This window comes from Parasteatoda tepidariorum, chromosome 2 (genome assembly GCF_982258835.1).
Source record: "Parasteatoda tepidariorum strain Cologne lab strain chromosome 2, Ptep-v5.0, whole genome shotgun sequence".
In the NCBI taxonomy this organism is placed as follows: domain Eukaryota; kingdom Metazoa; phylum Arthropoda; class Arachnida; order Araneae; family Theridiidae; genus Parasteatoda; species Parasteatoda tepidariorum.
This window is the reverse complement of record NC_141756.1, coordinates 49,358,627-49,375,640: the sequence shown is the minus strand read 5'-3', so window position 1 is coordinate 49,375,640 and position 17,014 is coordinate 49,358,627. Positions and strand designations below refer to the sequence as shown.

The 17,014-nt window shown below is 28.4% G+C and overlaps 1 protein-coding gene across 3 annotated transcripts in view; it reads left to right on the top strand.

The window, feature by feature from the left end:
• The window catches only part of LOC107453322 (kinase suppressor of Ras 1), a 59,144-nt gene that overhangs the window by 31,234 nt on the left and 10,896 nt on the right, over positions 1 to 17,014 (top strand). For all 3 annotated transcript variants that reach the window (XM_087157295.1, XM_043042674.3, XM_087157296.1), the window contains exons 2-9: positions 5,376 to 5,462; positions 6,906 to 7,009; positions 8,552 to 8,864; positions 10,009 to 10,287; positions 11,086 to 11,420; positions 12,765 to 12,828; positions 14,790 to 14,906; positions 16,237 to 16,410. In XM_087157295.1, coding sequence (XP_087013421.1) covers positions 5,425 to 5,462; positions 6,906 to 7,009; positions 8,552 to 8,864; positions 10,009 to 10,287; positions 11,086 to 11,420; positions 12,765 to 12,828; positions 14,790 to 14,906; positions 16,237 to 16,410 — 1,424 coding nt within the window. In that variant the 5' untranslated portion in view covers positions 5,376 to 5,424. The remainder of the gene's footprint in view (positions 1 to 5,375; positions 5,463 to 6,905; positions 7,010 to 8,551; positions 8,865 to 10,008; positions 10,288 to 11,085; positions 11,421 to 12,764; positions 12,829 to 14,789; positions 14,907 to 16,236; positions 16,411 to 17,014) is intronic.

Below are 17,014 nucleotides of genomic sequence, written 5' to 3'. Positions count from 1 at the left end.
CAATAGTACATTATTACTACCTTCGTATAGAGTTGTTGTTTGATGAAAGATTTGAAACTTATTAAATTTGCGAATTAAAAACATAACTGTACTAAGTTAAAGATTGTAGATTTTCCCTCTTACACAACCTAATTATAAATAGCCAGCATAAGATGAAAAAAATTAATTTTCAAGTTAATCCAGCTTGTTATTTTCTCGCTTTTTATTTTGTAATTTCATACGCACTTAACATAACACTTGAAACTAAGCGCTGATTTTTCTAAGGTCCAAAAAACTAACAATTTGAAATATGCAGTAGTAAAAAAGTCATTATTAATTACTTATTTTTGGTTCAGAATTAATATTTAGAGGGAATAATAATAAATAGTAATATAACTCTCGAGCCTCGTTTGTTTAGTGGTTAAGGCACTAAACTGTTATTGTAAAGAACTGTGGTTCGATCTCCAGCGACGGTTTGGAACCTTAACCTCCATGAACCCCTGGCTCACAGAGGGCTGTTGCAGGAATGCTTTACATTTTTTTAATGTAACTCATTGATTACATTCCTGTTTTCGTTTAAATAATAGTATGTATATGTCGCATTATTTATGTTTGTGGTTCGAAACTAACTGTCGGCAATCACTCAGGTGCAGCTAAAAGTCCAAAATCGGACATTCATTTAGGTACAAATAAAAAAATCCGAATGGAACGATAATTTTCAAATAAGAGACTTAAGTTGAGCAATCATTTTGGAAATATGTTTACAAACGGTTCATTCATTAAAAAACTGTTTAATTCAATAGTTGCATTGCTCTGTGGCGTTTTTGTTAGGTATATTTTCAAAGGAAAGCCACGTGTACAGTCAGTGACAATGAAATAAAAACAAGAAAAAAATATAAACCAAAGCAACTCAAACTAAAAGGTCATACGAAAAACTAAGTCATACTTGATTGAAGAGTTTTTCGACGACACTCTTTAAGGTTCATTTCTAATTTGGAAATTGCTTTTTTTTCTTCTAAATTTTCTAAATTGTTTCTAGTTTATAAGTTTGTCCAGCGAAGAGAGAGGATTCCGTTGGATCTCATAAATACCACATCGGAATAGTAAAAAATAATATGCTCTACTTACAAATTGAAGACATCAATGGTAGAAAGTTATAATCAAATCTTATAAAAATTTCACTTCCCTTCTATAATTTTTTTCATCTCTTAAGTGTTCTGTTCGTGAATCTGTTATGTTCGGTAAAAACCCAGTTACTTAATAAAGCATACAGTATTTATTTTCGATCGCAACAGAAAATGTTCAACGGAATATAACGAGAACATTGGTATCGTGAAAATGATATATTGATTCAACTAAATAATGAATATGATGCGCAATATGCAGTTTCACTGAATTTTTCCATATGCGTAACAACACCTACCGATTTCTTATTTTCTAATCAAGGATGCCAAAAATAAATTAAAACAATTATTAAAAATCAAATTCAAAACCAACGGTTAACTTAAAATGAAGCATAAAACATTTATTTGAGGTCACTACAGAAAATAATTATCGGAAAATTACGGGATATCAATATATCATAATAATATATTGATTCAACTAAATAATGAATAATATATGCAATATTCCAATTTCACTGAATTTTTTCATTTGCATAACAACTCCTACTGATTTCTTATTTTCAAATCAGAGATATCAAAAATAAATATTAAAAAAGGATTTGAAATCATATTTAACCCCCTCCCCAGTTACTTAAATAAGCATAAGACATTTATTTTCCATCACAACATCATATTAAAAATTGCTATTGATAGATCAAGTTTCTTTCATACGCAACCCATAATAACTCCCACTTATTTCCTATTTTCAAATCGGAGGGTTATTGAATTTCTATTATTGGTATTTCATTTCGGCGGCAGTTCCTGTCTTATCTCTTCTCCTCCTTATCTTTCAGACATCAAAATTAACTCTCAGAAAGACTAAGAATTCAACAACAACGGAATTTGGTGCTCTTCGTTGTAACGAGCTATTTTTAGCAACTTACGCCGACAGAACCACATAAAAGAACACAGATTTAACAGCCTGTTGATCTTGACCGCTAAATCATTATGGGGTTTCGATTTCTTCTCCACACCAATAAGGATAAAGTACGTCACTACAGAGGGCTTAATACGGCCGCTGCGTTCTTTTTCTCTCTTTTTTTTCCCCAAAGGGATTCATCTCCTTTATATAGCATCAAAATCCGAAAATAGCTATTCGATTCGACAAGATTTATACGATACTTTGATAGATATATTTTGAGAGATTATTAAGGGTTGTCGAGCATTGCTCTGATGACATGGCAATATTTGATGACGCAGTTAGTTGAACGTTGGGGTATATTTGAGGACTTTTGTCTCAAAATGACTTGAACTTCTTCTTTTTTGATAGATGATTTCATGAGAGTTTGTGGACCTATCTTCAGGTATTTTCTTTTTGCTTTTTTCTTAAAAATCCTGCCAGAATTTTAATATATTATTTTTCGTAAAAATTATGCATTTATATTTTGGTATTTTCTCATAAAAATTAACTTTATTTTAGTAAGAAGAACATGAGTATGTTTAAGAAATATTTAGAGTTTAGTGAGGCATCAGATTAAATATGATAATTTTATGTTTGATGGTAATATTTTTAATTAGGAATATGGTAATATTTGGAATGATGAGATAAATTTTGTGTATATTTTGGGACTAAAAATTTTGGCTCAATGTGTAATAGGTTTGGAACTTATCATATTTGAGGTATGATTTTATTGCAGCTTAAGGTTTTATCTTATACATTTTTATGTTTGATGGTAATATTTTTAATTAGGAATATGGTAATATTTGGAATGATGTGATACATTTTGCGTATATTTTGGGACTTAAAATTTTGGCTCAATGTGTAATAGGTTTGGAACTTATCATATTTGAGGTATGATTTTATTGCAGCTTAAGATTTTATCTTATGAATTTTTATGCTTGATGGTAATATTTTTAATTAGGAATATGGTAATATTTGGAATGATGTGATAAATCTTGTGTATATTTTGGGACTTAAAATTTTAGTTCAATGTGTAATAGGTTTGGAACTTATCATATTTGAGGTATGATTTTATTGCAGCTTAAGGTTTTATCTTACGCATTTTTTCATTTCAAAAAATTAATGCTAGGATATTTTAGATTGAAAAATAAAAATAATTCAAGTAGTACAGTAACAGAGAACGTTGATAAAGTACAATGCTTTTATTGCTTTAATTTTCTTTCCTTTTCTGTTTGTTTGTAAACAAGCATTTGATATTTATTAATAATGCTTGGATATTAGTCTTATGCTTTTGTATTTTCTTAGAAAATCAATGATTGTTCATTCAGCTTAAGATAACTGGAATAATGTAACAAACTCAACAGTAGAGAATTCTAGTTAAAAACGCATTTTCAAAGATTATCTGAAATTGAATATTTTTAACTGTTAAATTTTTATTTTTATAATATTTATTTATAACTCATTTGTGTAGCTATAAATTCTCTGTGTAGACATTAGAGATACGATAGTTTCTTGTGGTTGCTTCTTTTTTTCAGTACTACACTAAAAAAAAGCTTAATTCAAGCTTAACATAAGTTTTGAGTTTTGTGATCATCAGCTGAGGATTTCAGGAAATAAAAGAAAACAATCAAGGGCTATATTTGCATAAACGTAGGTAACAGTGAAGGTTCGCATGAGATCAAGAAGAGAGGCCAACATGGGAAATCTATTTTGTCCTCTGTGGTACATGTTCGATCCTTTTACCGTTTCTAATCGAGTTTATCTGTAGTTATAAATACAGAATTTATAAATTTTATAATTTATAAGCACATAAGTGTAAGTTTATGGCCAAGTAAGCAAAATTTTGAAAAACACACACGCTTTCCACCAAAAAAAATGGTCGTAAAAATGAAATTGATATTAAGCAATATGCTGACAGAATTTATTTTTTATAAATATGATATATATAATATTTAAGCAATTTATTTTTTATAAATATAATATATATAATATTTAAGCATAACATAACTAGAAAAAAAATGGGTCGCATATTTTTTCGGGCATTGAATAAAGTTCTGGGATAAAGCGAGGATTATATCGCTTTTCCACTGCCATTTATCATATTTGCAGTTTTCAATTAACTAATTGCAATGAATTAATTGACATTAATTAATCACTATTAATTTATTAATTTTATTTTTTATTAATTGATTTTTATTAAATAATTTGTATTAATTAATATTCATTAATTGTTATAAATTAATTGTTAATTACATTTAACCACGATATTAGAACAATAAAAAGTCGTAATTTAAAAAGTGTTTCCAATTTGTTTTCTCAAATTGATTGAAATTCAAAACAATAATTAATTTTAATATTATGCTATATCCCTAAAACTAATTTCAAACTTTAAATAATATTTGCAATCTCTACTTGTGCATATAAATTTTTGTAGTTGCTTGTGGGCATGAAACTAATAATATTTATTAGCAAAAGAGTAATATCATTTTGTAAAATTTAAAATTTCAAATGAACACTTAAACAGATCTCGATAAATAACACTGAATAAATTTTTTGCTGCATTTGCAAAAATACTCGATCTTGTCTAATTTGGGTGTAAAGATTTCAAATCTGAAATTAGTTTTGCTCCTAAACATATACATTTTTTTCACATAACATTTTTAGTCCATTTTTTGTCAAAATGTACAAGTTTAAAAACGTTATATATAGCAGGGGGTCACGAAAATGTTGCTGCAAACTTCTAGAGGAGTAGGGATACATCATTCGAATTAAAAATTTTATAGAAATTCCTGTCCGGAAACTTCGCCGCTAGGAATGATTCCCTATTGTGAATTGATAGCCGCATATGACGGCATTTCCTAGCATGAGTTTCTGAGAAATTTTAATTCGAATAATGCTCCTTAATCCCCCTTGAAGTTAGTCGCAATAATTCCATGACCCCTTTTTATGCATAACGTTTTTAAACTTATGCATTTTGACAAAAAATGGACTAAAAAATTGCAATTTAAAAAACAAAACGGTAGCTTAGAAAGATAAACTGATCGCAGATTTGAAATCCACCTTACGAAAGTATCTAGGATCCGGGAAAAAATCTCCAGTAGCAGAAAAAAAAATTGTTCCACAGTGTAATAGTTTAAAAGATGTCTTTTACTAAAAATATTAAGTTATCTTAATTTTGTATTTTACCTTATATGTACCTCGAATTTAAAAATGAAATTGAATCTTTTAGTTGAAAATTATTATTGAAATTTGCGATTATTCATTGAAATTAGTTTAATAAATAAGTTTAATTTACTACCTAGTGGCAGTTAAACATTTTATTTTACTCTTAGGTTGAGTCGAACATTGTCTGGACCACGACGATGCAATAAGTGCCAAAAGATGGTTTATTTTTCAGTTTATCGGTGCAAGCAGTGCGGGTAAGTTATTTTCAATTCTATAATTATTTAGTCATTTGCAAAAAAACAATTGTGAAAAGATAGGTTTCAAACACAAAAGCATATTTTTTAAGTAGTAATTAAGAACTAACAAATTATTATATGGTATAAAAAATTTCCTTGTAATTTTTTATGTAATTTTTTTGCATCAGTTTCAACAAATTTAAATAAATATTTGAAAAATAAACAACAACTTACGATCTAGTATTTATTCAGAAAATACTAATTTATTTTGTGTGGATAATTTCCGATGTTTCTTGGGATTTCTTTTTAAACACCGGCTGCAAATAATTACATTGGGTCAGTACCCCGATTGAAGTTTTTGGAGCTCCCTCGTAACTGTTATGACGAGGCCGTTCGGAAACAAACAGGAAAGTTTAATCAGTTTTTATCCTAAGAAAAGAGTGGAGAAATTATTTCCTTCTCCTTTTTCTGTAAATAAATTAACTTTGGGTAGAATTCAAATGTTTTGAAAACAAACTTTTCATTTTAATACAAAATATTTCCCAATACAGCACCGATAATATTTTTTTGTCATTTTTTATCAGAAAAATATTCATATAAAATATACATTTAGAAGTTTATAATTAGATTGGCCCCTTTTATTTCAAATGATCAAACCGTATTTGGTAGGAATGTTTCCTGAATTTAAACTTTGAATTGTATTTTTGATTATTGAAATTCTTTGAGATTTGACTTTTTACTGTAGTTTAATTTGCTGAAACGTATATTTTAAATATTAATAAAAGAATTATTATTAAATAAAAAGCAATGACGTCACATGAAAATTATGAATAGAATCAACTTAAAAATCAAAAGTTAAAAGATTAATAACTGTTAAACGATAAACTTCTCAAAAGTTGAAAAAAATTTCAGCGGGCTTCGTGTCGCGGAACAGACGCAGTTTAGTATGATGATCATTTCAACGAAAAAACTTTAAAAAAAACATGATTCGTTTCGTTACGTAAATATGTTTTCCACTGAATCTTCTTTCAAATGTACTTGTGACATTATGGCATTATTATTTCTTCAACTAAAAATATCTATTTTTGTTATACTTATAATTGCATTAAGTACGATTGAAATAACTTAAACGATATCTTATTGAAAGTGTTTGGTTATATGATGTCCTATTTTTTTTTAAGTAAATTAACTTTATTAGAATAATAAGGAATTTTTAATAACAAATCTTAAAAAACGTGATCCAATTTCGGAAAGACTGAATAATCTGCTTAAATGGGATATTTATTTATTTCAATAGTAAAATTTTTAAAACGTTAAATTTTGCTTTCTTAAAAATTTGTAGTTTAAAATAGTAGATTCACTAATTTTTGAGTTACGATATTTAGGTATTAGTTGTTTATTTCAGATAATACAATAATTATATAATATCATTTTTTTTCATTGCATTTTTATTTTTTATAGGGAATTAACGCATAAGCACTGTTTGTATCATACCAATCAAGTTTGCAAACCAGGTGTTTCAAGTGACGGTGAAGGAAATAGTTTGCCACCCCTCATAAAACCTAGTAAGTGCTTTTTTTCTGAATTATTAAAAGAAAAAAATACAGTTTATTGTCTTTAGTGAACAACTTGAGTGTATATATACAGGTAAATAGAATCTAAAATTACTATAACAATAAGATCGTCATTCAAAATATTAGTTCATGAACAATGATCTAATATTTTGTTATTCATAGATACATCATCTATGAATAACCTCTCAGTGAAGCTGCCAGGCTGGCTCATTTTACCGAGCAATCGGGGGGATGGGAATTTGTAACTAGATGTTCCATGAAAATTTTTTCAGATGAAATAGTCTGACATGTAGCAGAAAACATTGTTTTATAGTTAATATTTTCAGACATTCGTGCCATTTGTTAACAAATTAATTAATTTTAAAATTTGTTGGAAATAAATCTAGTTTCCTAAGCAGAACTCAGAAAACCATACGTCTCTCTCTGAAACAGTTTTTAATGGGTTATTTTCAATTGTTGATCCTTTTTTGAGAAACCGGATAAGTATTTTGTCGTGGGAATTTTTTCTTCTTTTCGGAATTCACAGTTATTTGTCTTAAGTCCAATTACAAAATATTCGGATTATGTATTATGAGCTAGATTTGTTTTATTTAAAAATTTCATAATGCAGTATTCTAACCATTCATTTTTTTTTCTAGTCATTAGAGTGAAAGTCTAATGAACGGGTATATTCCCAACTATAAATTGTTTTCCTTCCCTTTTTTTTCGCTCACTGAAATTTTCTAATAACGCCTCAAAAGAATCATATTTTTATAGAAATGACGCAAAATTATTTTTAATTATTTGATAAATTTTGAACACATTTTTCTTGAAATAATTTGACAACGTGAATGGTTTTAGCTTAGCTTCGTTTTAATGTCTTTATTTAAACGTTTTACATAAGACATTAATTCACTATCACTAACGACTAAAAATAAGAGAAAAGTTTTAATTATTTACACAATATTTCAATTACAAACATGTAAATTAAGTCGAATTTTTGTAATAAATTGGGTCGCATAGTTTCAAAAGAGTTTTCAGTGCAAACTGAAAGATTAAAATTTAGATGAATGGAAAAAAATACAAAACAAAAATCCTTGAGGAGTTAACAAAACAAACATATAAAAAGAAACATCATTTTTATAATTTTTTTTTTGCAATTTTTAATTTTTGTAAGGGAAAAAGTATTTACACAACAGCCTATAGTGGGCCAGGGTAGTAATAGAACTTATAGTTCCCCAGTTTTATAATCAATGCCTTGATGGTCAATGGTCTGTAATGTCTTCCTAGATAGCTGATGCCCATAGATCTAAAGCTTTAAGCCTCCATCAGGCATAGAACCCCAGATGATTTCAAGCATCAAAACACTGTTCATTTTTATTTTATTTCTTTATTCATTATTTTTTTGGTAGTTCACTACAAAACACTACAAAAACTTAATTAGAACAAACTCTAAAAATAATTTTTTTGGATTTTTAATATTCCATGCCATATCAGTGATTTTTATTTATAATTAATTAATTCAATTTAAAAATGTACTGTTTTAAATTTTAGCTGAATATGAAGAGTGGCGTTCCCCAGCCAGTCCTCGAGTATGGTGGGCACGTAAGAATCGTCACATGACAGACTCTCCATCATCCTATGATGCTGAAGAGGCTTACCAGAATGAATTAAGACACCCCAGTCCGGGAGCTGCTATGGCCGGACTTTTAAAAATTGTACAATGGCTGTCCCATCGAAAAAGAAACAGAAGCAATGTTGCCAAGACGCAAGAAAAACACATTAAAGGAAAATACGGCCTTAATCTGAATGTTGAAGATAAGCAGACGAAGAAGAAATTAAAAACGCTTATAAAGAATTACCAAAGGTTTGTAAAAAATTATATATATATATATATATAATAAAAACCATTCCACTATTACCCAAACTAATTAAATGATTGTTGGTGAACTTTTAAAAAAGATTTATATTCATATTTTAAATTTCAAATATAAATTTGAATATTGTTGTGCTACGTAGTTAGAAAAGAAATTTTAAGATAAAATTTTTCTTCTTTGTCTTATGATAACTTTTAAGAGAGTTTTGACTAATTGAACTTTAAAGAATTTCAAGCCTGTCTCACGGAAAATGGATGAGAAAGATAATTGCTGAAACTATAAAATGAGTAAGTCCCTATGTAAAAATGTCAATGAGCAAAATTTGCAGTATTTTTTTCTATTTTTATTTATTTATTAGTAAGTTCCACCCCTTACATCAACTCCGTGGTTGCTTCTCGTTAATCATTGTTTTTTTCTTTAAAGTTATTTTTAAAACAAATATTCTATCATTATAATTCCATAAAAGATCACTTTGATAATATGTATGTTTTAACGAAATGAAAGACTACCTGATTTTAAAAAATAATCAGCTGTGTTTGAGTATAAAAAGTAAAACTTAGAAATGCAGATTTGGGGTATCATGAGTACAAATGTACTTACATTAATGTAACAGTAAAATTAAGAAACCGTTTTTTATCGCTTTTGAATAACTTATCAAAATCTTTAAGAATTTCAATATAAATGTTAAGATTTAAATATGGCTACATCTAATTTCTCTCTCTATTTTTTTTGTTGCTTTTAACAACAATTTAAGAGAGAGCTTATAAAATAACGATCGAGAGATAAATAAAATTTCTTATAATAATGGATAAGAATTCATTATTTAAAATAAAAAAAGCGTGAAAAAATTCACGAAAAGAAACTCGTAATAAAATTTTAATAACTTTCAAATAAATTAGATAATGATATATAAAATAATTCGAATAATGAAATTCCATCTTGTGGCCATCTTACTTAATTTATTTTAAGATAATTTATTCCTATTTTTTTGGAGTTTCCAAAATTAAAATAGGGTTCTTTATATTAATTTAGGCATATTTTAATGGTTTTACCATCTCAGATGTATAACAATAAAATTTTCTGTGTATTTATATGACAGAACCAATAGTCTAGATGTATATTTTTCAACTTTAGGCAAATGTATACAACTGGCTATTATGGTCCACATCCTCAGCAACGACAACAGCATCAACCACAGTACCTCAATAGCAACGGACATAGCCAGCTAGGGAGACAACGTTTAATTAACAAGAGACCATCAGTAGTTAATGAATCAGGAAGCGATATTATGTCCCCACGAAGCAGTGTTTCATCTTATAGTGGTAGCTCATTCATGTCACCTGCTAGTACTCCAGACATTGATAATGTTCGAGGAAGAAGAGATAAGATGGTTAAACAAGCATCCATTAAATGGCAAGTATACTGATAACACTGATAATAACTTATAAAAATAGAAGTTTTTAGTTTTATTTAATATCGTAGATTTATGCATATATTTTATGTACACCGAGTTTTTTCCGTTTACTTGTTAGAGGAAGCAGAAATAAGAGGGTTAAACAAGCATCTATTAGTAATACAGAGTAGTCAATGCTAATAATAAATCATGTAAAAATAGAAGTTTTCATTTTTATTTAATATCAAAAAATAGCAAAACAGAAAAGTAAATTTACCCAAATAAATGGTTTTATACTATGCTATAAAATACTAAATAATTTATAGCTATATAAATTCCTAAATTTTACCATATTTATTAAGTTTAAACATATTTAACAAATTCTTTCACATATTATAGAATTTTGTTTTATTCTGAATTTTAACAAAATAATTACCGAAGCACAGTCAAAAAAATTACCGAGCTTTTTAGTGTTTCCATAGAACCAGAAATACGGTAAATTTCCCCATATTCTGGTACTTTTAACCATACTTTTTTTCTAGTGTTGTATTCACATTTCTGTAAACGATTTTTAAAACTCATTTTTGAACTGTTTTTCTATATTTTGTTTACTTTATATATTGCTTCGTTCAAGTAAGGATAAAAACGGATTTAAATCACTAAAAAATTCTAACTTACAGTTCCTATTTATGCTTGGTGTATTTATTTTTCCGAAATCTGCATTCTGATTTTAGTAAAAAAAATTCTAATCTTAATACATTATTACTTGTGTTTTTGTATTTTCTCAGTTATTTCATACAATTTATTTGTTCGATTAGGGAGCGTGACGTGATAAAATCACTGAAGATTGCCAACATCAGTCCTTCTAATGCCTCTAGTCAGCCAACAGAGCATCAACGCAGTGAGAGATCGAGATTCGCTTCGGTATCTCCGAAACCCTCATTAAGACCTAATGATACTAGTTGGATACCAGGCGATAAAGGTAGCATTTTTAATAAAAGAAGTGCTTTAGATGCTAAAACAGCAACTATATCATTTGCTCGACCACCCAATCTCTGCAAAGCAAAGACATTAAGTGTAGAAAGTAGAGAATGCAAAAATGAAAGTTTATGTGCTACATGGCCACCTGCAGGGAAAGCTGGAACTATTTTAGGTAAATTAAGGGCAATATGTTCTTTTTCATTGTATAATTTCAGTACTTGACAATGTTTTAAGTAATTTTTAACCCGTTACCTGTTTTTTGACGCAATATTAAACGATCTGGTATTTTGTGCACGCTGTTCTTGACTTAATATTACGTTCCTATTTAGTCATTCCATTTTCGTTTGCTTTCGCGTTAGACGTATTTTGTTCTCTACGTCGAGCGTGAACGCTAACCAATTGCAAAGATTGCCTCCATGCCAGCAAAAAGGGATCGAAAAGCAAATATCCTTTAAACAAGAAAGGAGTTGATATATTATGCAGTTTATAAAAAGAATACAGTAATCAATTTGCTCACATTCAAGAATGAAGGTTGAAAATGATAAAAACAAAAACTTATAACTTATTTATCCTCATTGTAATCAATTACAAATATTCGATCTAAAAGTCTACAGATTTTATTGGTTTGGATTGTTGAGATGCTACAGTCGATGAAATGAGTCTTTTCCATGGTATTAGTCTATTGTAAAAATTATTGATTCATTTTATATTTCGTTGTCGACATTAGAATATATAATTTGTTACATTATTATATCATTACGTAATTTATTATATCGTAATAACATTATATAATTTGTTATACCGTTATTAAATCATATAATGTTATTAAAATTATCAACAACAAAAGAAAAAAAAACTGAAAAATACGGGATTTGCAATCAATTAAAAATATGCTTTCCAAGTGTATCGTAGATTTTATTGTTATGGATTGTAAGGACTCTGCTACCTATGATATGAGCTGAAATAAAATGTGTTGATCCATTTTATAAATTTATTATCAAAACTCATGTTTTAATTTATTATCAGTAATTATCATTTTTGATAAAACTTTATACTATTTATATTGACTTCAATAAAAATACAGTAATTATATCATAGAAGTTTTAAATGTTGAATTGAATGATCATTCACTAAATTACTTTAGCATTCAGCAAATCACTTCAGCTTCTTTTTCTTTTACTTTAGCATTTGAAACACCATAACGTTTCAAGTATATTGAAACCCTAATTTAAAATTATTTCATGAGGAAAGTCTTGAATTTGTTTACGAGTTTTAATATCGTATTGATGTCAGAAAATATTACATTATAAATTGTTTTGCACTTCATTAGTAAAATTATACTGGAACTATTAAAACTTGTTCTTAACAAATAAATTTATTCTTTAGTGATCAAATATACTTTATCATATTTAGAGAGTACAAATTATACTTTTTTTAGTATAAAATTTTGATTACAGCAATTGTTTTTTTAAAAAAAGAAAATGGCTTTATTACATTTCATTTATTTTTTTTATAGAAGAAATAGTCGATGAAGGAGAAGTTGATTGTATTGAAGAAACGGATGAATCTTTTAATTTTAGGTAACTGAATAACTTTTTTTCCGTGTCATAAGGTCACACTGGACAATAACTAATCATCCCTCAAAAAATAGACTAATTCATCATTTAAAACTCCAGTTCTGAACTTAATAACTGGTTGGGAGTGAGTTCACTAGTTTTTCCTGGTATGTCGCATTCAATTTTCATAAGCTCACCGGATCCGTATCATAATGCTAACCGGATAATAATTAATCATCCCTCAAAAAATAGAGTAATTCATCATTTAAAACTCCACTTCTGAACTTAATAACTGGTTGGGAGTGAGTCCACAAGGTTTTCCTGGTATGTCGCATTCAGTTTTGTATTGAATTCGTTAAAACTACATTGTTGAATTCTTTGAAACTGCATTGTTTGCCATTGAATTCTTTGAGAATTTGAGCTCGCAAATTCATGAAAATGCGGAGATGCAGATATAGGTGCTATATCCTCTTTCAATTTTTCAGATTTTTAGTGGGGTTCAAGTTATAGGATTTTGCAGATTAATTGAGGTGTAATAGGGTGTTTTGGTTTTCATAAAACCAGTCACTTGAGCATTGTTGATGTTATCACGAAAAATAGGAGCACCAACATCATACTCATAATACAGCAGTTAATTTTGCGCCTTTAATAGTGTTTAAATTTTTTTTTATGTCGGGTGAGCTAAATCTATATAAAATTTTAAATGAATACCAAAAAATAATTAAATGCATTTATACGAAACAAGAATTGCGTTCTTCGGATGCAAAAATAGCGTTATAAATTTTGAGGATTGTAACATTATGTTAAAATTTTATCACTTTATTACCACCGTTTAACATCAGACCCCATTTTGAGTTTACCACTACCAATGCTCAACTCCACAGCCTTGTAATTTTGAACTCAATCCAGAAGACAAGGGAGCTCCTGTATCAAGTATTGGGAGAAATTTGCTTTCGTGGAGGACCTTTTGATGGAAGTAACACGCATTTGCGTTACATGGGGAGGAATACTTCCTACGGTTAGCCTAACGGCAAGCGGACTCTAATTCATTATCCGTCTACCACTGAGTATGTTTTTACGTCAGCACTATGATCGATGCAAGCCGTGTGCCGAATTCGAATTCTAGCCATGGCTGGGATTCGATCCAGAGTCATCTCATTGAGATGCGAGTGCCTTATTTCCTGAGCCACTACGGTTCATAATGATAAAATTAAAAAAAAATTCTTTTAAATTTGTACATTTTTTCAATCGTGGACACTTGGGAAGTTAAAAATTTTGTTTTATTGTAATAAAATATACGCATTCATTGAATTTCTATTTGATGATACAATAGCAGCGAGTAAATATCAGTATCGGGAAAATTGAAGACACAGCTAAATTTTGTACGTCATAAACCAAGTACAGGGGTTTTTTATTCTTAAGTTTATTATTATTACTAAATAATATAACTATAAGAAATGATGAAATTTTTTTGTATGAAAATTTTTTAAAGTCGTGTTTAAACAAGTTTCATAAGTAGATACAAAAATGTTTTTATTTTGCCTAATAAGTTAATGAAAAACTAATAAGTTACTGAAATCCATTATTTCAAATTAAAGTTATTCAATATATATCATTTAACATTTTATTCGGACAATGAGAGTTAACTCTCCGTATATTAGGTAAAAATGCTCTAGAGTAAGTACGTTATATTTACTAAATAAACTAGAATTTAAAAAAAAATGCTTTTACTTTTTAAACGGAAATTGATTCGAAAAAGAAATTTTCGACGCTTTGAATGTGAAAGAAATAGTTTACGCATCTTGAGGATATTCATGACTAAGAATTTTAATCATTTTCTGTTGGATATTTGCACCGAATTAATATTAATGTTGCTATTTATAACAAAAGGATTTTATGTTTCTTTAAAACTGTCATGGAATAGAGAATTTCTTGTTCATATTATGTTACCCATATTTTAGAACTTAAATTCAATTCTATTTCAGTGATTTCCGCACTGATTCACAAAATGGTGAGGAGTCTCTAAGAGAATGGTACATTCCTTATAGTGACATCGAATTTAAAGAAAGACTGAAGCACGGTCGAGAAGGTGACATTTACAGGTACAAAAATCCTTTAACCTATTAATAATTGCATAATTTTGACGAAAATGGTAATAAAAGAGCATACTTTTATTTAAGCAATAAAATTACAGAAAACTAGGTGGATGTACATTGCACGAAATATTAAACGAACAATTCTAAATATCTTTTGATCTAATGATCTATCTTTTGATCTAATGATCTTCACGTTCCAGGACTCAATTTTAATGCTTCAAGGGGGTAATGTCAAACATACTAATTATTAAATGCAAATAATATTTTAAGTTACGAAAATCAGACTCAAAAACGTATTTTGTCTGATTACACATACCTTATTTTCAACAAAAAATTCGGATTTCTGACCCGTAGAATATAATGAGTAGCCGACATATGATCTCAATAGTTTGGTCAGGATAACGATCCACAGTTTCAATGCCTTAATGCTAATTTTACTTTTGCATATTTCTCCTTTTCTCGAGAACTTTCTAAGCCAATTGCAAAATTTTTGCACTCAATTATAAAATTCATTTTTCCAAAGTTAATTCCATGTAAAAAATTACCCTATAGTATTTATTTATCATATTTTATGGTTTTATTTAATAATAGTCAAAAAAGTTTGAATTGTAAAGGTATACATATTTTTACATTATTTTAAAAAATGCGATTTTCAATGGAAAAATACAAAGTCTTTTAGGCTTAGAATGTTAAGATTGTAATTTAAAATATCGTCTGTATCAATTAATTAGCATATTTGAAGTCACCCTTTCGAACCATTAAGATTGAGTCTAAAACGTGAAAATCCGATAATTAGGTTCAGAAGTTATTCAAGATGATCCGTCTTTTATGATCCGTCTGTGCAATGCACGTATTAATTTCGAATTTTTGGATCAATTTTCAGCTTATTTGAATGAGTGCTTACATCTAGTTTGAAATCTAATAATCTCTAATTCTCTCTCTCTAATACATTACAAATATTCTGGTACTACCATTTGGCGTATATATTGAGAATTAAACAAGATTCCTGGTACAGGAAACAGATTGCTTTAAGGTTTCCGACTCGTTACCTTTGAACAATCCGCGGAAATATTAAGGGAACGTAATTTAAAGGTTGATACTTCATCCTATCATTTATTAATTCAATACAATTGCCTGCGAAAACTGAAATTAATACTTATGTATTAATAACTATTAACAACTATCAATTAATACCTTTATATTAAAATTAAACTATTTAAGCATCTTTTTTATAAAGTTATTTTTTAAGACCATCATATCTGTATTTTAAATTAACTTTTAGAATGTTTATTCGAATGAAAATCAGTTATAATATGGGAACAATTTTAAAATTTAGGGGTCGTTGGTATGGAGAAGTTCTCATTTATACTATTAGAGAAACAAATGGAAAAGAAAAAGAAATGAATCAATTCTTAGACGAGGTTGCCCAGATGGGCATGATTAGACATGAAAATATAGTTCTTTTTATGGGTGCCTGCATAGAACCACAGAAACTGGCTGTTATCACTAGGTAATTATACTATCATAGTTCTTACCAATTTTCATTTATAATTTTGAAATAAATAAATGCTCACTTCCATTTTATTTTCTGACTTAAAGAAAAGAAGTAAACTATTATACAACTTTTGAAATCTCTTATTGTATTATTTGCTCACTTACTTTATGCCTCAACAACATCACACATTAAAAGGATGCTCCTTTATTTGGATGAAGAGATACATTATTCTAACATAAAGAAGATTTTCGCAAAGCTAATTAACTGTCAGACCCAGGACCCCCAGTCCTAAAGTCCAGAATTCAAAATTAAAAGAAAAGTAATTGAATCGTTCCTAACGGACAGTCGGGAACTTGCGAAGAGATCCATAGTTGGTGCTTTATTGAAATATAAAATAGCCAAAAACAAAGCCAACCCCACGTAATTATTGTTAAATTTGAAATAATTTGGCTATAGCCTAATCACCAAAAGGACAGTGAGAATTAATATAACCTTGTAGCTGAAAAAATTTTGTGGTAAGAGTAATAAAGCAACTTAAGGAATAAAGAGTTATAAATAGATTTTGATGTTCTATTTAGTGACAAGGAATTAATGAGTTTCATATTCGTATTGAATTAAA